This window comes from Eschrichtius robustus, chromosome 12, assembly GCF_028021215.1.
Source record: "Eschrichtius robustus isolate mEscRob2 chromosome 12, mEscRob2.pri, whole genome shotgun sequence".
In the NCBI taxonomy this organism is placed as follows: Eukaryota; Metazoa; Chordata; class Mammalia; order Artiodactyla; family Eschrichtiidae; genus Eschrichtius; species Eschrichtius robustus.
The window spans coordinates 45,878,281-45,899,139 of record NC_090835.1 but is presented as its reverse complement, the minus strand read 5'-3'; the positions used below and the strand labels follow the sequence as shown (position 1 = coordinate 45,899,139).

At 40.1% G+C, this 20,859-nt stretch overlaps 1 protein-coding gene across 4 annotated transcripts in view; it reads left to right on the top strand.

Moving 5' to 3' along the window:
• The window catches only part of ULK4 (unc-51 like kinase 4), a 540,948-nt gene that overhangs the window by 128,764 nt on the left and 391,325 nt on the right, over positions 1-20,859 (top strand). For all 4 annotated transcript variants that reach the window (XM_068558236.1, XM_068558233.1, XM_068558235.1 and 1 more), the window contains one exon: positions 4,289-4,416. In XM_068558236.1, the coding sequence (XP_068414337.1) occupies positions 4,289-4,416 (128 nt within the window). The remainder of the gene's footprint in view (positions 1-4,288; positions 4,417-20,859) is intronic.

Sequence of the window (20,859 nt, the reverse complement as noted above, 5' to 3'; positions counted from 1 at the left end):
TTTTCAACTGCATTATTATGAACTTTCATCAAATCTTTAACCGTGGTCATTTTTAAGTCTTTTGTCATTTACAGACAGTTCTGGGTGTACTCTGATGATTTTGCAAATATGTTCCTATAAAAGGGTTCCATCTTCAAGAAATTCATGGAAAAGACTCTGACAAGTACAGGTTTCTGGTAACTGACTGTACTGCTGAACTGAATGAATAAGCATTTTCAGAACTCTAATGAAAAACTGATGAACTCATAAAAGTGCTAACAAAAGATCAAGATGAAAAAAAAAAATTAATTACATGGGACTGAGTGAACTGATGAGGATGAGTATAATTTTTGTGACTTTCTGTCTGAATTTAAAAAAAAAAAAAATCCCACAAGGACTCAGAGGCAAAGAATGTACAAATCAATTTTCACTGCAAAGTAAAGGAGCTGTTACAGTGGAGGATTACTGGACTGAATGTCAATATTATGACATAGTATGAGTGTGTTTCATGTTTGGTAATTGCAATCATCGTTGCTTTTGTTGTGGTCATCCATGTGCAATGCTTGGTGTCAGTCTATTTATCTCTTGTAAAAATAAAATACAGTGTGTGTGTGTGGAAAAAAAAAAAAAAAGAATAAAAAAAAAATTTGTTTTCCAGTTGTTCATTACGACTGGAATGTACAAATTCCAGTGTATACAAATATATCAGATCTTGCTAAAACTCACTTATTAGTTCAGAAGTTTTTTTTTTTCTGTAGATTATTTGGGCTTTTCAATATTGTCTTGATATCTGAGACTATTTCTTCCATTCCAATCTGAATACCTTTTACTTTTCTGTCCTTATTGTACACTGCCTATGACTTTCAGAAAAATATTGAATTATGAATGATGGGATAGCCTTGCTTAATTCCCAATTTCAGGGTGGGAGGAAGCATCACGTCTTTGAACATTTAGTAGTTAGTTGTAGGTTTTTTTCTAGATGTTTTTGAGATGGGAGAAGTTCCCTTCTATTCCTCGTTTGGTGAGAGATTTTATCATGAGTGGATATTGAATTTTGTCAGATGCTTTTTTGTTATCAACTGATGTGATTGTGTGGTTTTCCTTTTTTAATCTATTAATATGGTGAATTACACTGATTGATATTCACATATCGAACCAGTCTTGAATTCCTGGGATAAATCCCACTTGAGTGTAATGTATTATACTTTTAATATATTGCTGGATTCAACTTATATTTTGTGGAGGATTTTTTGCATCTGTGTTCCTAAGGCATAGTGTCTATACTTTCTTTTCTTGTATAACTAACTGTTTTGGACCTTTTTTATGTCTATAAATGCTTGTTTAATGATACTTCCTTCTGATTGAGCTGTTATATTACAGATTACCTCTGCTTCATTTTTCTGTTTTGCTTGGGTGGAGTTGGAGACTCTTCATTGGCTGAAGTACTTTAATTCTCACTTTTTGTTGCCTTCTTAGAATAGCTTTATATGAAACTTGTGTCCTGCGTTCTGTACATTTTGAAATGTCTTAAATTATTCTGGGATAATGTTCCATGTAGAAGAGATCAGAGGTTTCAGTTGTTTCTAGGGCTCTTAGTTTTTTTTTTATTTCCCTTAGTTCTTTTTGTGTTGTTGTTAGTGATATTTATATATCAAGAAATTTAGCAATTTATCCATAAAATGTGCTACAATTATCTTACCTGGTTTATGCAATTCTTTTTTGTTCATTTATAGTGTTTTATTTCCATATAGAATTTAACATTTTTGGGTATTCACATTTCTCATGCTTTTTTTCTTCCTTTCTAATACATTATTTATGAACATTTTCTCAAATCTGAGATTTTAAATATGTATAAATATGTATCTGTATCTTCCATGGCATCTTCTAGATCTTTTAATCATTTGGTGTTTATTTTTTAAATCTTAGATTTGTCTAGGGCTTATTTTCAAGTAGGACAGAACCACCACACACGACTCAGTGTATTAATTTTGGTTAGATCAACATTTAGCAAACTTTTATTACATCACTTTTTGTTTTCAGATTGCATTCAGATGCATCAGGTATTCTGTCAATTTTTTCTCCTTAAAGAGATCTCTCCTGGAGCCTTCTGACCAACTCTGTTATGAATAGGCAGCCTCTGTACCTGGTTATCGTAGCTATCACTCTGGAATCATCCTGGGATTCCCTTTGCCTCTTTCCTGTGTTCTCCTCTTCCTTGGTTTATTTCCTCATGGTGACCGTTGGGAGTATATGAGAGGAGTGGTAGTGCGATAAGTGATTTTGGAAAGGTAATAAAAAGTTAGATCATGAAGGGCCTTGTATGCCGTGATAAGGGATTTTAGCTTCTCTCAAGGGTTTTAGCAACTGCTGAGGATATTTTATAGGCGAATAATGTATTTGCTCTTATGGAAGATCACTGTGGCTGCAACTTGTAGAATAGATGGAAGAAAGCAAAGTTAGACAAAGCCTGCTACAGTAATTCAAGAAAGATATAAGGATGCATTGAAATAGGGCAATGACAGTGTGAGTGTTGTTCTCATAGAAATTGGGTATCAGTTGGACACCTGAGAGAGGAAAGAAGAGTCAAGGAGGGTGCTCAGATTTCTAAGTTTGGCTACTGAATTGATGACCCTCATAGTAGGATTATCACGCTTAGGGTAGGTGCCGAGTTTAGTGTTGGATGTGCAATACAAAGAATTGCACTATATCCTGCACCCACATTCACCAGATGTTAACGTTTTACCTTATTTGCTTTATAGTTTCTGTCTTTTACCATGTGAGTGAGTGAGTGAGTGACAGTGTGTGTGTGTGTGTGTGTGTGTGTATGTGTGTGTGTTCCTACCCATTTGAGATGAGGTCACAGACCTGATGCTCCTTTACCTCTAATTACTTCACTGAATATTCCCTAAAAAATAAGCCATCGATTTAAAAATCAAGAAGCTAACATTTATTTAACATAAATTGCTAATCTGGACCGTTTTCAGATTTTGCAGTGGTCCCAGTAATGTTCTTTGACGTGAAACAAAACTTCCAGATCTCGAATTGCAGTCAGTTATCATGACTCTCTAGTCTTCTATAATCTGGAACAGTTTTTAAGTCCATGGCTAGTGGGTATTTGAATGGTTTTGGAATTAGGCACGTGGATGTGTGGGAGCAATGTTAGTGTGGGAAACAGATTTGTGGTTGGTCCTTGGACCACAGTGTATAAATTAGAACTGGGAGTTGACTGTGGGGAAATGGGCTTTCTACTGTCGACTGGAAAGGTGGAAACAGATCTATTACTCAAAGGCACCTTGGTGTTGATTCTGTTTTTTACTCCAATTGATGAATTAGTTTATTTCGTTCAGGATCTAGGTGAGCCTGATGCAGAGGTACAGATAAATAGTTATACAGATGTATAGATATATCTCCATCCTTAAATAGAAGCATATACCTGGCTGTGTAAACTCTTCCTGCCTGACAATATAGCACTCAATATAAGAGAACTTCGGCAAAAAATTGAGCTGTTTACATCTACGTTGGACACACATTGTCACTGCTAGGTGCTTACCTCTGTCAAAGACTTTAGGGAACTTACGTTCCTGCTCTCTGTAGCCATCTTGCTAACAATACGATTCCATATTTCTGCCTACTTGCATTCATTAACGCTGTGTGTGTGTATTCCAGTTTTTTGCATATCAATAGGCACCTGAAGTGATGTACAAATCTGTTAGAAGAGAAAATGACACTAATACTTGCCAACACTTATCCCTCTGTGTTGTATTAAACCTTTAATTAAAGAACGTTACAGAAATATAGGTTTCTCTTGTGTGTTCCATACTGGCTATTGTTTTTATTTTATGTCTGTAGGACCTCAGCTGTGTAGACTAGAGACCTGATCTCTGTGTGTGCAGGTTTGCTCAGGAGTTCATGCCTCCATGCAGTTGTGACTTTCAGTTCTAGTTATTTATTGCTACGCTTCTGGTCGTGTGATGGAGGGGTTAAGAAGCAGGCTTTGTCATCTGCCTGGCCTGGATTTGAATTCAGTTTTGTGAATTGGAGCAAAGTGCTTAAATTTTCAAGATTCCTTTTCCTCTTTAAAATAGGGATAATATTATCAACTCTTCATAGCTTCTTTTCAGGTTTAAATGAGATCATACACGTTAATAACTTGGTGTAGGGAGCAGCACAAATTAAAAACGCAAAAGCAATAGCTGATATTATTTTATTTTCTGCCATCTGTTTGCTTATTACAGTCTATTGACCCTCAGAGTTGACTGCTCTATTTATTTCATGTTTTCTCACAAAAATACTCTAATGTCTCCCACAGGATTTTGTCTCTACAGTTATCCGTTTACTGGACAGCCCCTCGACATCCATCAGAGCAAAATCCTTCCTGGTTCTTCTGTACATTTTGATTCACAACCGCGAGATGCTGCTGCTCGGCTGCCAAGCACGGTAAGGTTTTCTCTGACAGTCTCACCAATGGCTTCAATGTGGCCCCTGTTTATTAGTTTCGTCAGTAGTATTTCTTGGCCCCTATGTACCTGGTATTCAAAATTTTTTTCCTAGGTTTTCCCAAGGGTTTAAATGTTTCACTTGTCACCTCTGCTTCGAAACACTGAAGCAGGGTGTTGGGAAGTGCTTGGAGTTTCCTAGATCTGAGTACAGTCCAAGGCAGGGTGTTAAAGTTGGTTCTGGTTTACATTTTTGCGCGGGCCTCTCACTATCGCGGCCTCTCTCGTTGCGGAGCACAGGCTCCAGACGCGCAGGCTCGGCAGCTGTGGCTCACGGGCCCAGTTGCTCCGCGGCATGTGGGATCTTCCCAGACCAGGGCTCGAACCCGTGTCCCCTGCATGGGCAGGCGGATTCTCAACCACTGCGCCACCAGGGAAGCCCTGGTTTACATTTTTGCAAGGCGTTCTTGACTGGTGGTTTGGTCATAGTTGTCACTTGTGTGAGCTTCTGGAATGAGTAGCCTGAAGCCCAGAGGAGCAGCCTAGAAAAGCAGAGGAGGAGGCAGGGCGAGGATCAGGAGTACAAGGACTGGCGGATCTCTCACTGTCTCTGGGTCTCACCTCCTTCCTCTGAAGGGAGAAGCTGTCCTGATGCACCTCAGGTTCCCTTCATCCTTTGATGCTTCTCGATTAACGTTTTTGAAACTGTCTGGTCCATGCTCTTGAACATATGGTTTATCGCCTATTTCTCGATCTGGCTCTTTACTTATTGTAGAATACTGGGGAGATCCTAGAATTGCTGAGATGGATCTAGGTTAGGAACTACAAAACTTACTCCTGCAAACAGAGAGTAAATGTTTTAGGATTTACGGGTCAAGAAGCAAAACTGCTAACACATATATATGGAATCTTAAAAAAAAAAAAAAAAATCGTTCTGAAGAACCTAGGAGCAGGACAGGAATAAAGACGCAGACGTAGAGAATGGACTTGAGGACACGGGGAGGGGGAAGGGGAAGCTGGGACGAAGTGAGAGAGTGGCATGGACATATATACACTACCAAATGTCAAATAGATAGCTAGTGGGAAGCAGCTGCATAGCACAGGGAGATCAGCTCGGTGCTTTGTGACCACCTAGAGGGGTGGGATAAGGAGGGTGGGAGGGAGACGCAAGAGGGAGGAGATATGGGGATATATGTATATGTATAGCTGATTCACTTTGTTGTAAAGCAGAAACTAACACACCATTGTAGAGCTATTATACTCCAATAAAGATGTTAAAAAAACAAAAGCAAAATTATGGATATTATGTATGTACTTCTATTACAAGAGAGAAAACAAATTTCCACAAATTTTTTTATTGAGATAATAAAAAATATACTACTCCCAATCCATCCTTGGGATGGATTAGCAGATGCAAACTATTATATATAGAATGGATAAACAACTAGGTCCTACTGTATAGGACAGAGAACTATATACAGTATCCTGTGATAAACCATAATGAAAAAGAATATGAAAAAGAATATATATATATATATGTATAACTGAGTCACTTTGCTGTACAGCAGAAATTAACACAACATTGTAAATTAACTATACTTCAATAAAATTAAAAAAAGAAAAAATACATACTACTAATAATTGAGTATAAGTTTTTGAAATATAGGTCTAATGAGAAGAGTAGAATCCTTTTGTGGGGGGAGAGAGAACATTTTACGTAATTAGGGGTCAAAGTGAGAGTCTCATGACCAAATCTGATTGCAGATGTTCTTCTTGGTGCTGATCCCTCATGCAGTTTTATGTATCTTATCTTTGAAAATGTCCTTTCACACAGGTTCTGCCACATATCAGTATCAGTCCATGGGCACATGACTTTAATTGAGCACATTCATCACTTGGAAGGCATTTGTAGTTTTCTGTTAGATTCTTCCTTGATACCTGCCTGTAGCGTGTCATTGCATTGCAGGTGAATCCCTTCTAGGTGAAGGTCATGTGGAAGCTCCTGACAAGCCTCCTTCGGTTCCCATCTCTCAGGGATCCCTGTCCTTTGTTGTTTGACGTCCAGTGTCCTGATTCTGCCATCTCACATGTTTTTGTCTATTTGTTACTTGTTTTAGGTGGGAGGGTGTGCCCTGGTCCTGTTAGTCCATCAGGGCTGCAAGCAGAAGTTGCTCTTGTCTGTCGGTAAAGGCCTCATCGCTGGCTTTGCTGCCTCTCATCTCTCCTTGTGTTGACTATCATTTTTCTCCAGGGCAAAAAATAGAGTTTCTCAACAGGTGTTCTTCCATCATTTCTTGGACTCACCGTCTGGTCTCCGTGTAGCAGCTGGAGTGTCTCTTACCCAGTGTGAATCAGCTTTTGTTTCTTCCCTGCTCAGTCTCTCCTCTCCTGTTGCGCTGAAATAATACCCCAGGCTCTGACCGTGGGCTGCTCTGCCCGACTTCATCTCATCCCTGCCCTCCTCTCACCCCTTGTCTTCTATAGCTCCTCCTTGCACCCTCTCCACGCCAGCTCAAAGTTCTTCTTGTTGCTTTCTGCACACGCTAACCTATTACACTCCCCTCGGGGGTTCCCGGTACCCACAGTGCACTTCCCCGAGATACGTGCGTGGCTGGCTTCCTCAGCTCGTTCAGGTTTCTGTTCAATCTAATGGTTACTACTTTTGAGAGCCTCTCTGATCATCCTGTCTCAACTCCCCCTCCTAACACCAGCTCGGAAACTGTCTAACTGAAAAGAACTAAACCACTTAGACCATGAGGGCCTGAGCGGGACAGGCTCGGTCCTCCCAGGAAATTGCTGTGATTTCTCTGTCCCTGAGTGAATATTTAGAAACTTTGACCGAGGTGGGAAGATGGTGACCTGAATGCACACCCTGACCCTGACCTCCGCTGGGCTCTCTCTGGAGAGTGTAGGGGTGGGGTGCCTGGAAGGCAAGGCTTAGCCTTGCAAGAGAGGTAAGAGTGGGCCCCGTTCTTCCTGCGCTGTGGGGCAGGGATGACGCCCTGTGCTCTAAGCCTGGGGAAATAGCAGATCTTGGGGCTTCTGTGGGGTCCAGAATGCAGGTGCTGTCTGTGTGTGGTCGCTGGGACCAGCACTCCCATCCCCAGGGGATCTGGAGCGGGACAGAATTGGGGGTCAGTGTGCCCCAGTCTGCGAGGCTGCAGGGAGATGACCTCATTCGCCAGCACTTGGAGAGAACAGGTCCCCCTCCTCGCCTGCTTCTTTGCTACAACCCAGCCTGATCAGGTCCGAGTCAGTGGGGAGGACGTCTTGGGCAAGTAAGGATTGGTCACAGGCCCCTGAAGGAGACTCTGCAAGTACTTGAAGGAGGAAGGACAAGAACAGGCAGCTCTTACTGAAGCAGAACTAATGGAATCGACAGAATTTTAACAAACAAGGAGTGAAAACTCTATGGAGAGGCAGTTTTCTGAAATTCAGCAGAACTGAAAGAAAATGGCCTCTTCTGGGGACGGCATTAGTGCTTTGAAAGGACACATTGACCCACACAGAGCTGTTTATAAAGACACGGGAAATTCACGTGGAAACAATAAGAAAGATGGAGTGTGGGTCCAAGAGACCTCACATGCAGAGTTCCAGGAACTTCAGGAGGAGGAAAGGAACAGATGGAGGAGGGTTTCTAATTGAAGAAATCTCAGAAGTCATCTTCTCCTTGAACATGCCTCCTTCTGATGCTGTATTAAACTGCGAGTAAAGGAGTTAAAAAGTCACAAAACCACAAACGGAAAGGGAAAAATGGCTAAGGCAGACGTGCGTTGTCACCTGTCTTTGGTAAGCTGGAAAGCTGACAGATGAACGTTCACTGATTTAGCTGAATGGAGATAACTGAGATCCTTTAATGTCTGCAAAGGGAAGGGCTGGGAGGAGACATGATCACTGCCTGGCAGAACTCTTCTAAGGTTGGGAAGGGGAGGTGTAAAGGTACCTTTGAAGGCAGTGGTGAGAGGGAGGTGAGACTCAAGATAGGAGGATTGATGGAAATTTTACCTGGAGATTTGATTCCCAGCCCTGAACATCCAGGACACTCTGCCTCTTCCACGGCAGCAGGAGACTTGCGATGTGTTCTGGGTGGTTTGAACCGGAAAGGCCACAGATGTGGGGTTTGAGACAGATCAGAGGGAGATGAGGTGCTTTAGGTGAGATCCTCTAATGAGGATCGTAGAAAAGCCTGCTTACTCTCAAAGGTGAGAACTTCTGCCCTCTACCCCTCCTTGGCTTGCAGGCTCTTGGCAGCCTAGCTTGCGTGCTCTTGACCAGAGTTTGGAGATTCATCTCAGGGAAGCTGATTCATCCCCAGTAAAAGCCCCACAGGGGCTGACGTTTGGGTGTCCCCTACTGTAGCTCGGGAAACCTTGCCTGATATTCCTGTATTGGAGCCCATCAGTCATAAGCCCTGCTCCTGCACACGGACATTCCAACAACACTTCAGTGCATCCTCTTCAAATATAAATGGGCAACCAAGTATCACCAGATATTTAAGGAAACATGGAACTCTAACGTGGAACTCAGAAGCCAAAACTCACCAGCAGATAAAAGGAACTCAGCAGAAACAGACTTAAAGTTATAAACAGACAGTTCATGGAAAAAGGAATGAGGATGACTTTTTTTTAAAAATTTTTTTTAGTTTATTCTTTTTTTTTTCGGCTGCGTTGGGTCTTCGTTGCTGCGCACGGGCTTTCTCTAGTTGCGGTGAGCGGGGGCTACTCTTCCTTGCAGCGTGCGGGCTTCTCACTGCGGTGGCTTCTCTTGTTGCAGAGCACAGGCTCTAGGTGCGCGGGCTTCAGTAGTTGTGGCTGGCGGACTCAGTAGTTGTGGCTAGCGGGCTTAGCTGCTCCGCGGCATGTGGGATCTTCCCGGACCAGGGCTCGAACCCGTGTCCCCCTGCATTGGCAGGTGGATTCTTAACCACTGTGCCACCAGGGAAGCCCGAGGATGACTCTTAAACCTATGAGTAAATGCTGAATCTTCCTTATTATAAGAGGAAAGCACATTATTACTCCTCACTAAAAGAGAAACTACACTGAAGACTGTTTCCCACTTGGTCCATTGGCAGTGTCTGCAATGTATTCTGTTGGTGAGGCTGTGGAGGGGCCGGCACTGTCGTGTATTGCTGGTGGGAATGCAAAATATTTTAACTACTATGAAGAGGAATTTGGCAATATCTAGAAAAATGGCATATTTTTACCTGTTGTCCCAGCCATCTCACTTCTAGGATACAGTGTCCAGTGATCTGTTCTTAGCGAAGAAGTGAAATGACACACGCATGAGGCAGTATTTGTTACAGTAAAAAAACCTGTAAACAACAGACTGGCTGGAGAATTGTGGTCACCCTTGGGTCAGTTATCTCTTCCTGCCGTAACAAATTACCACAGACTCGGTGGTTTAAGACACCACACAGTGTATTAATCTGACAGTTCCCGTGGGTCGGGAGTCCAGGCTCTTTGTAGCTAGAGCCTCTGCTCACGTCTCACAGGGTTGAAGTGTAGGTGTTGGCCGGTGCTGCAATCCTCATCTGAGGCTGGGGTCTTCTGCAAGCTCACTGATTGTTGACAGAGTTCATTCCTTTGCAGCTGTAGGACCAAGTTCCCCATTTCCTGGCTGTTTTTCGTCTGGGGCTAGTAGAGGCCGTACTTCCTCTCCAGTGACAATCCACAGCAGAACTATTTGCTTTCTTCCTGGAGGCCAGTAGGAGCACTCTTTATAACCTTGAATCCTTTCCACCCAACTCAAATGTCTTCGACCTCACTCTTCTGCTACCAGCAGTAGAAAACTCTGCTTTTAAAGGTTTCAGCTGATTGGGTTAGGCTCATGCAGATAACCTACATAAGTCAAGGGTAATTGAATTGGGACTTTACATCCTTAAACTCCCTTCACTGTAGTACTTAGATTAGTGTTTGAAGAGCCGGGGAGTGGGAATCTTGGCAGAGGGATGTCTTTAGAATTCTGCCAGCTGCAATGCCCATGGTGGAGGACTCTGCGGCTGTGAGAATGAACAAAGAGGCTCTCTATACACAGCCATGGAGTGACCTCCAAGACATTAAATTATCCTGAGAAAAGCAAGGTGCAGAACAGTACTTATAGTATACTACCTTTTGTATAAGAAAGAGGGAGAAAACAGGAAAGATATATGCATTTGTTAATATTTTCAAAAAGAAAGAAGGATAAATTAAAAATGAACAAAATGGCATTTTATAGGGAACGGAAGGGAATAGGGAGCAGGGGTAGGGATGAAAGCTCCACTTCTCTGAAAGTACCTGTTTTATGATTTAGATTTAAGAGCCAGGTGAATGTTTTTATATAACTAAAAATAAAATTAAGTAAAAATGATAAAAATAAAGCAGTCTCTAAATATTGAAAAATAATCTGGTATCAAGTTTGTAACATAACTCTCCAGAGACTAGATACTGAAGTGTTTAAAGAACACTGTGTTTGGCGGTACAGTTGATCCTTGAACAACATGGGGTTGAACTGTGCAGGTCCACTTATATGTGGATGTTTTTCAGTGAATGTGGGCAGTACTGCAATCTGTGGTTGGTTGAATCCTCAGATGCAGAACTGCGTGAATACTGAGTGAGAGCTGACTATGGGATTTGAGCATCCATGGATTCTGGTTTCCGCAGCGGGTCCTGGAAACTGTATTCTATTGGGATATATTGATATTTCAAGGACTAAAATAACCCCATTAAGAAATCTTCAGCTGTGTTGTGTTCTTGTCAGTGTTAGTTACTGTGTTGCTCTTGACATATATTTACACATATGTATGTATGAAAGTAATAGCAAGGTAGTAATCATGCAAATTGCAATAGGAACCAAGATTTTCAGAGTAAAAGAAAACGTACAATTATAAAAGTAAAATCCTGTTATCCTTAATTTAAATCAAGTGTCAAGATGAACTCATGATTTATTCTTTTTTTTTTAAAGAAATTATTTATTTTATAGTTTTATCTACTGAAAATCCACTCAGATATTAATCCCCAAATGCCGTTTTCCACTAAAACGAACCATGGCCCCTTCTATAAACAGCCTCTTGGTCTTGGGCACAGCTATACATTCAGGCCAGGAGATGAACACATTGAGAACCTGGGGCATGTTGTCATTCCTGAAAGCAAAGAAATTACCAGAAACTGTTAAGGTCATGTCAGAAGAACACAAGAGTCAACTGGAAGGAGTTTCTAGTGGCCGAAGATGGAATTTTGAACATTAAAAGGAATAAAGACTGCAATATATTAAAATATCAGTGTGAAAAAAGTTGAGTTCGTGATTATATTAAAAAAACAAACAACACTTATCAGTCCCAATTTAGAAAATTGCTAGGTCATGCAGTCATTTTCCTGAAGATTGTTCAGTAAAGGAACAAAATCAGTATTTATCCATTGTTTAATATACAGGGTAATCAAATAGTTGATTAGGTGAAGTTTTTCTTTATAGAAGTTTCATAGCTAATAAATACCAGAGAAACCATAGAATTAGGAAAGCTCCATTTTGCAACCCTTAAACTCATAAACAGAATTTTTAAAAAAGCAATGAACATCTTTTGATAAATCTTTGGATATATGCTTTAACATTTCTCTTGGGTTAAATCCTAGAAGTGGAATTGCTGGGTCTTACAGTAGGTGTATGTTTAACTTTTTAAGAAACAGACAAGCTATTTTCCAAAGTAGTTGTACCATTTTATATTCCCACCACAGTGTATGAGAATTCCAGTATTTAATGTCGTTGCCAACTCAGTATGGTCGTTCTTTTTAATGTTAGCAATTCTAATAGGTGCGTAGTTCTATTTCATTGTGGGTTTAATTTGCATTTCCCTAATAACATAGGATTTAGAGCATCTTTTGACGTGCTTACTTGTCATCTCTATATCTTCCTTCTTGAAACATATGTTCCAGTCTTCTGCCCTTCTGTAAAAATGGGTTGTTTTGTTAATGAGTTTTGAGAGTTTTTAAAAAATATAGTCCAGATTCAAGTCCTTTATCAGATATATGACTTGCAAATATTTTATCTCAGCCAGTGGCTTGTCTGTTTATTCTTTTTTTTATTTTATATTTTAACATCTTTATTGGAGTATAATAGCTTTACAATGGTGTGTTAGTTTCTGCTTTATAACAAAGTGAATCAGCTATACATATACATATATCCCCATATCTCCTCCCTCTTGTGTCTCCCTCCCACCCCTCTAGGTGGTCACAAAGCACCGAGCTGATCTCCCTGTGCTATTGGCTGCTTCCCACTAGCTATCTATTTTACATTTGGTAGTGTCTATATGTCCATGCCACTCTCTCACTTCGTCCCAGCTTCGTCTTCCCCCTCCCCGTGTCCTCAAGTCCATTCTCTACGTCTGCGTCTTTATTCCTGTCCTGCCCCTGGGTTCTTCAGAACTATTTTTTTTTTTTTTAGATTCCATATAAATGTGTTAGCATATGGTATTTGTTTTTCTCTTTCTGACTTACTTCACTCTGTGTGACAGACTCTAGGTCCATCCACCTCACTACAAATAACTCAATTTCGTTTCTTTTTATGGCTGAGTAATATTCCATTGTATATAGGTGCCACATCTTCTTTATCCATTCGTCTGTTGATGGACACTTAGGATGCTTCCATGTCCCGGCTATTGTAAATAGAGCTGCAATGCACATTGTGGTACATGGTTCTTTTTGAATTATGGTTTTCTCAGGCTATATGCCCAGTAGTGGGATTGCTGGGTCGTATGGTAGTTCTATTTTTAGTTTTTTAAGGAACCTCCATACTGTTCTCCGTAGTGGCTGTATCAATTTACATTGCCACCAACAGTGCAAGAGGGTTCCCTTTTCTCCACACCCTCTCCAGCATTTATTGTTTGTAAATTTTTTGATGATGGCCATTCTGACCGGTGTGAGATGATACCTCATTGTAGTTTTGATTTGCATTTCTCTAACAATTAATGATGTTGAGCATCCTTTCCTGTGTTTGTTGGCAATCTGTATATCTTCTTTGGAGAAATGTCTATTCAGGTCTTCTGCCCATTTTTGGATTGGGTTGTTTGTTTTTTTTGATATTGAGCTGCATGAGCTGCTTGTATATTTTGGAGATCAATCGTTTTTCCGTTGATTCGTTTGCAAATATTTTCTCACATTCTGAGGGTTGTCTTTTTGTCTTGTTTATGGTTTCCTTTGCTGTGCAAAAGCTTTTAAGTTTCATTAGTTCCCATTTGTTTATTTTTGTTATTATTTCCATTTCTCTAGGAGGTAGATCAAAAAAGATCTTGCTGTGATTGATGTCAAAGAGTGTTCTGCCTGTGTTTTCCTCTAAGAGTTTTATAGTATCTGGCCTTACATTTAGGTCTTTAATCCATTTTGAGTTTACTTTTGTGTATGGTATTAGGGAGTGTTCTAAGTTCATTCTTTTACATGTAGCTGTCCAGTTTTCCCAGCACCACTTATTGAAGAGGGTGTCTTTCTCCATTGTATATTCTTGTTTCCTTTATCAAAAATAAGATGACCATATGTGCATGGGTTTATCTCTGGCCTTTCTATCCTGTTCCATTGATCTATATTTCTGTTTTTGTGCCAGTACCATACTGTCTTGATGACTGTAGCTTTGTAGTATAGTCTGAAGTCCGGGAGCCTGATTCCTTTGGCTCCGTTTTTCTTTCTCAAGATTGCTTTGGCTCTTTGGGGTCTTTTGTGTTTCCATGCAAATTGTGAATTTTTTTGTTCTAGTTCTGTGAAAAATGCCATTGGTAGTTTGATAGGGATTGCATTGAATCTGTAGATTGCTTTGAGTAGCATAGTCATTTTCACAATGTTGATTCTTACAATCCAAGAACATGGTATATCTCTCCATCTGTCTGTATCATCTTTAATTTCTTTCATCAGTGTCTCATAGTTTTCTGCGTACAGGTCTTTTGTCTCCTTAGGTAGGTTTATTCCTAGGTATTTTATTCTTTTTGTTGCAGTGGTAAACGGGAGTGCTTCCTTAATTTCTCTTTCAGATTTTTCATCATTAGTGTATAGGAATGCATGAGATTGCTGTGCATTAATTTTGTATCCTGCTACTTTACCAAATTCAGTGTTTAGCTCTAGTAGTTTTCTGGTATCATCTTTAGGATTCGCTATGTATAGTATCATGTCATCTGCAAACAGTGACAGCTTTATTACTTCTTTTCCTATTTGGATTCCTTTTATTTCTTTTTCTTCTCTGATGGCTGTGGCTAAAACTTCCAAAACTCTGTTGAATAATAGTGGTGAGAGTGGACAACCTTGTCTTGTTCCTGATCTTAGAGGAAATGGCTTCAGTTTTTCACCATTGAGAACAATGTTGGCTGTGGGTTTGTCATATATGGCTTTTATTATGTTGAGGTAAGTTCCCTCTATTCCTACCTTCTGGAGGGTTTTTTTTTTTAATCATAAATGGGTACTGAATTTTGTTAAAAACTTTTTCGGTATCTATTGAGATCGTCATATGGTTTTTATTCTTCAGTTTGTTAATACGGTATACCACATTGACTGATTTGTGTATATTGAAGGATCCTTGCATTCCTGGGATAAAACCCACTTGATCATGGTGTATGATCCTTTTAATGTGTTGTTGGATTCTGTTTGCTAGTATTTTGTCGAGGATTTTGCATCTATATTCATCAGTGATATTGGTCTGTAGTTTTCTTTTTTTGTGACATCTTTGTCTGGTTTTGGTATCAGGGTGATGGTGGCCTCGTGCAGTGAGTTTGGGAGTGTTCCTCCCTCTGCTATATTTTGGAAGAGTTTGAGAAGGATAGGTGTTAGCTCTTCTCTAAATGTTTGATAGAATTCGCCTGTGAAGCCATCTGGTCCTGGACTTTTGTTTGTTGGAAGATTTTTAATCACAGTTTCAATTTCAGTGTTTGTAATTGGTCTGTTCATATTTTTTCTCTCTCTTCCTGGTTCAGTCTTGGAAGTTTGTACTTTTCTACGAATTTGTCCATTTCTTCCAAGTTTTCCATTTTATTGGCATATAGTTGCTTGTAGTAATCTCTCATGATCCTTTGTATTTCTGCAGTGTCCGTTGTTACTCCTCCTTTTTCATTTCTAATTCTGTTGATTTGCATCTTCTCCCTTTTTTTCTTGATGAGTCTGGCTAATGGTTTATCAATTTTGTTTATCTTCTCAAAGAACCATCTTATAGTTTTATTGATCTTTGCTATTGTTTCCTTCATTTCTTTTTCATTTATTTCTGATCTGATTTTTTATGATTTCTTTCCTTCTGCTAACTTTGGGGGTTTTTTGTTCTTCTTTCTCTAATTGCTTTAGGTGTAAGGTTAGGTTGTTTATTTGAGATATTTCTTGTTTCTTGAGGTAGGATTGTATTGCTATAAACTTCCCTCTTAGAACTGCTTTTGCTGCATCCCATAGGTTTTGGGTCGTCGTGTTTTCGTTGTCATTTGTTTCTAGGTATTTTTTGATTTCCTCTTTGATTTCTTCAGTGATCTCTTGGTTATTTAGTAGTGTATTTTTTAGCCTTCATGTGTTTGTATTTTTCACAGTTATTTTCCTGTAATTGATATCTGGTCTCATAGGGCTGTGGTTCGAGAAGATACTTGATACAATTTCAATTTTCTTAAATTTACCAAGGCTTGATTTGTGACCCAAGACATGATCTATCCTGGAGAATGTTCCATGAGCACTTGAGAAGAAAGTGTATTCTGTTGTTTTTGGATGGAATGTCCTATAAATATCTATTAAGTCCATCTTGTTTAATGTGTCATTGAAAGGTTGTGTTTCCTTATTTTTTTTCAGTTTGGATTATCTGTCCATTGGTGAAAGTGGGGTGTTAAAGTCCCCTACTATTATTTCCTCTTTTATGGCTGTTAGCATTTGCCTCATGTACTGAGGTGCTCCTGTGTTGGGTGCATAAATATTTGCAATTGTTATATCTTCTTCTTGGAGTGATCCCTTGATCATTATGTAGTGTCCTTCTTTGTCTCTTGTAATAGTCTTTATTTTAAGGTCTATTTTGTCTGATATGAGAGTTGCTACTCCAGCTTTCTTTTGTTTTCCGTTTGCATGGAATATGTTTTTCCATCCCCTCACTCTCAGTCTGTATGTGTCCTTAGGTCTGAAGTGGGTCTCTTGTAGACAGCATATATATGGGTTTTGTTTTTGTATCCATTCTACCGGTCTGTGTCTTTTGGTTGGAGCATTTAATCCATTTACATTTAGGGTAATTATTGATATGTATGTTCCTATTACCATTTTCTTAATTATTTTGGGTTTGTTATTGTAGGTCTTTTCCTTCTCTTGTGTTTCCTGCCTGGAGAAGTTCCTTTAGCATTTGTTGTAAAGCTGATTTGGTGGTGCTGAATTCTTTTAACTTTTGCTTGTCTGTAAAGGTTTTAATTTCTCTGTCGAATCTGAATGAGATCCTTGCTGGGTAGAGTAATCTTGGTTGTAGGTTTTTCCCTTTCATCACTTTAAATATGTCCTGCCATTCCCTTCTGGCTTGCAGAGTTTCAGCTGGAAGATCAGCTGTTAACCTTATGGGCATTCCCTTGTATGTTATTTGTTGTTTTTCCCTTGCTGCTTTTAATATTTTTTTCTTTGTGTTTAATTTTTGATAGTTTGATTAATGTGTCTTGGCATGTTTCTCTTTGGATTTATCCTGTATGGGACTCCCTGTACTTCCTGGACTTGATTGACTATTTCCTTTCCCATGTTAGGGAAGTTTTCCTCTATAATCTCTTCAAATATTTTCTCAGACCCTTTCTTTTTCTCTTCTTCTTCTGGGACCCCTATAATTCAAATGTTGGTGCATTGAATGTTGTCCCAGAGCTCTCTGAGGCTATCCTCAATTCTTTTCATTCTTTTTTCTTTATTCTGCTCTGCAATAGTTATTTCCACTGTTTTATCTTCCAGGTCACTTACCCGTTCTTCTGCCTCAGTTATTCTGCTATTGATTCCTTCTAGAGAATTTTAAATTTCATTTATTGTGTTGTTCATCATTGTTTGCTCTTTAGTTCTTCTCGGTCCTTGTTAAACATTTCTTGTATTTTGTCCATTCTGTTTCCAAGGTTTTGGATCATCTTTTCTATCATTATTCTGAATTCTTTTTCAGGTAGACTGCCTATTTCCCCTTCATTTGTTTGGTTTGGTGGGTTTTTACCTTGTTCCTTCATCTGCTCTGTGTTTCTCTGTCTTCTCATTTTGCTTACCTTACTGTGTTTGGGGTCTCCTTTTCGCAGGCTGCAGGTTCATAGTTCCCGTTGCTTTTGGTGTCTACCCCCAGTAGCTAAGGTTGGTTCAGCATGTTGTGTAGGCTTCCTGGTGGAGGGGACTAGTGCTTGTGTTCTGGTGGATGAGGCTGGATCTTGTCTTTCTGGTGGGCAGGACCGCATCCGGTGGTGTGTTTTGGGGTGGCTGTGACCTTATTATGATTTTAGGCAGCCTCTCTGCTAATGGGTGGGGTTGTGTTCCTGTCTTGCTAGTTGTTTGGCATAGGGTGTCTAGCACTGTAGCTTGCTGGTCGTTGAGTGGAGCTGGGTCTTAGCGTTGAGATGGAGATCTCTGGGAGAGCTTTTGCTGTTTCACATTACGTGGAGCCGGAAGGTCTCTGGTGGACCAATGTCCTGAATTCGGCTCTCCCACCCCAGAATCACCGGCCTGACACCAGCCCGGAGCACCAAGACCCTGTCAGCCACACGGCTCTGTTCCTGGGAATTCCCTGGCAGTCCAGTGGTTAGGAGTCTGAGCTTTCACTGCGAGGGTGCAGCTTCGATCCCTGGTCGGGGAACTAAGATCCAGCAAGCCACTCCCCCCAAAAAAAAACCAAACACCTGTTCCTGAAGACAAAGTGTCACTCCATGCTTCTGTCTGTTTATTCTTAAGAGCAGAAATTCAAAGAGCAGAAATGTCCAAATGTAAATGGACAAACAAATTGTGGCATATTTATGGAAGGTTATACTTAATTAGCAGTGACTACTTAGTGGTAAATATTTTTTAAGAACTGAAAGCTTTCATCTTACTTGTAAGGTAATAAGTGAATCTGCTGCTTTCATATATGCAGATGGAAGACACGAGATACTGGGTCAGAGACAATGGACTTTTTTACCCACAGCAGACAGCACGAGGGTCGTGTTTGAGTTGTTTTCCCTTGACTCCCAAGTCCCGTGGTGGTGGGGGGAGCAGGCTGGATGCAGGCCCAGGTGGTTGCTGTGCACACAGTGATGCAGTTTGTGTCACTGCTGAGGAGCCCCATGATGAGGAAGCCCCTGTTTTTACAAGGGTGCTGGCAAACCTGCCCAACCTTTACTCCCAGAAGGAGACGTTATCTTTACTATCCTTGTTGGGAAATAAGTCTGCCCTACTCCTGGAGGGAGACATTTTATTTTCCAAAGCTGTTTGCTATGCAAACATCGACAAAAAGATAGATGGGAACAAAAGCTGTCAGTGTCTCTTCACAAGACATGCAGAAATGCAGGAGACCCATGGAGAATTTTCTTCGAACACTGTTGATATGGTAACTCCTGGCTTACTGTTTGTTTTAAATTTATTTTATTTATTTATTTTTGGCTGCATTGGGTCTTCGTTGCTGTGTGCAGGCTTTCTTTAGTTGCAGTGAGTGGGGGCTACTCTTCGTTGCCGTGCACGGGCTTCTCATTGTGGTGGCTTCTCTTGTTGCAGAGCACGGGCTCTAGGTGCACGGGCTTCAGTAGTTGTGGCATGTGGTCTCAGTAGTTGTGGCGCATGGGCTTAGCTGCTCCGCGGCATGTGGGATCTTCCTGGGCCAGGGCTCAACCCCGTGTCCCCTGCATTGGCAGGCGGATTCTTAACCACTGTGCTACCAGGGAAGCCCTTGGCTTACTGTTTTAAGAAACTGGTGACCAGTTTACCAGAGTCAGCTGAACCGTTTTACATCCCCACCAGCAGTGTATGAGTGATCCAGTTTCTCTACATTCTTGCCAGTGTTTCATGTTGTTACTGTTTTTTATTTAGGCATTCTAATAGGTGTTTAGTGATATCACATTGTGGTTTTAATTTGCATTTTCCTAACTGCTAATGATATTGAATATTTTTATGTGCTTATTTTCTTACTGTATATCCTATTCTGTTAAATGTCTGTTTATGTCTTTTGCTTGTTTTCAAATAGATTGTTTTTGCTCTTGAGTTTTTGAGCATTCTTTATATTTTTGAGACATGTATCCACCATCAGATATATGATTTGCAAATATTTTCTCCCAGTGTGTAGCTTGGCTTTTATTCCTCTTAATAGAGTTTTTCTCAGAGTGAAGGGTTTTATTTTTGTTGAGGTCCATTTTATTAGTTTTTTTTTCTTTCATTCTTTCAATTTCAAGTCTAAGAACTCTTTGTAGATCCCAAAGATTTTCTCTAATGTTTTTTGTAAAATTTTTATGTTTATATGCTTTATATTTAAGTTTGTCATTCATTTTGAGTTAATTTGTATTTAAAATATGTGTGTGTGTGTGTGTGTGTGTGTGTGTGAGTTTCCTACAACCTTGCTGAATTCACTTATCTGTTCTAGGTGTTTTTTTGTTTTGTTTTTGTAGATTGGGGAGATCTTCTATATCGACAATTATGTTGTCTGTAAATATGGACTATTTCTTTCCCTTCCAATCTGTATGCCCTTTATTTCTTTTTTATTTTTGGCTTATTGAAGTGGCTAGAATTTCCATTGCTGCACTAAGAGTGATGAGAGCAGATGTCCTCACTTTGTTTCTGATGTCACAGGAAAGCATTCGTCTTCTGCTGTTTAAGTATAATGTTAACTCTAGATGTTTTGTAGATGCTCTTTATCATTTGGAGGAGAGTCCCCATTATTACCATCCTCTGTTCACAGTTTGCTGAGTGCTTTTTTTCCCCTTTAATCATAGATGGGTGTTGGATTTTGTCAAATGCGTTTTCTGCACCTATTAATATGACAAAATGATTTTTTTTTGTAGCCTGTTGATATGGTGCCTTACATTAATTGGTTTTCAAATGCTAAACCAGCCTTGAACACCTAGAATAAATCCCACTTGGCCATCGTGTATAATTCTTTCATGCACGACTGGATTTGATTTGCTAATATTTTGTCAAAAAGTTTTGCATCTAGAGCCAGTTTGCAGGGCAGAAGTTGAGACACAGATGTAGAGAATGGACATATGGACACCAAGGGGGGAAAACTGCGGTGGGGTGGGGATGGTGGTGTGCTGAATTGGGCGATTGGGGTTGACATGTATACACTGATGTGTATAAAATTGATGCCTAATAAGAACCTGCAGTATAAAAAAAAAAAAAAAGTTTTGCATCTAAGTTCTTAAGAGATATTGGTCCATACTTTGCTCTTTCCCTCCCTCCTCCTTTCTCTTTCTTCCCTTCCATCTTCCTTCCTTCCTTCCTTCCTTCCCTTCCTTCCCTTCCTCTCCCTGCCACCTTTATTCACTTCTTTCCTTCCTCTTTCTCTGGTTTAAGTATAACACTAG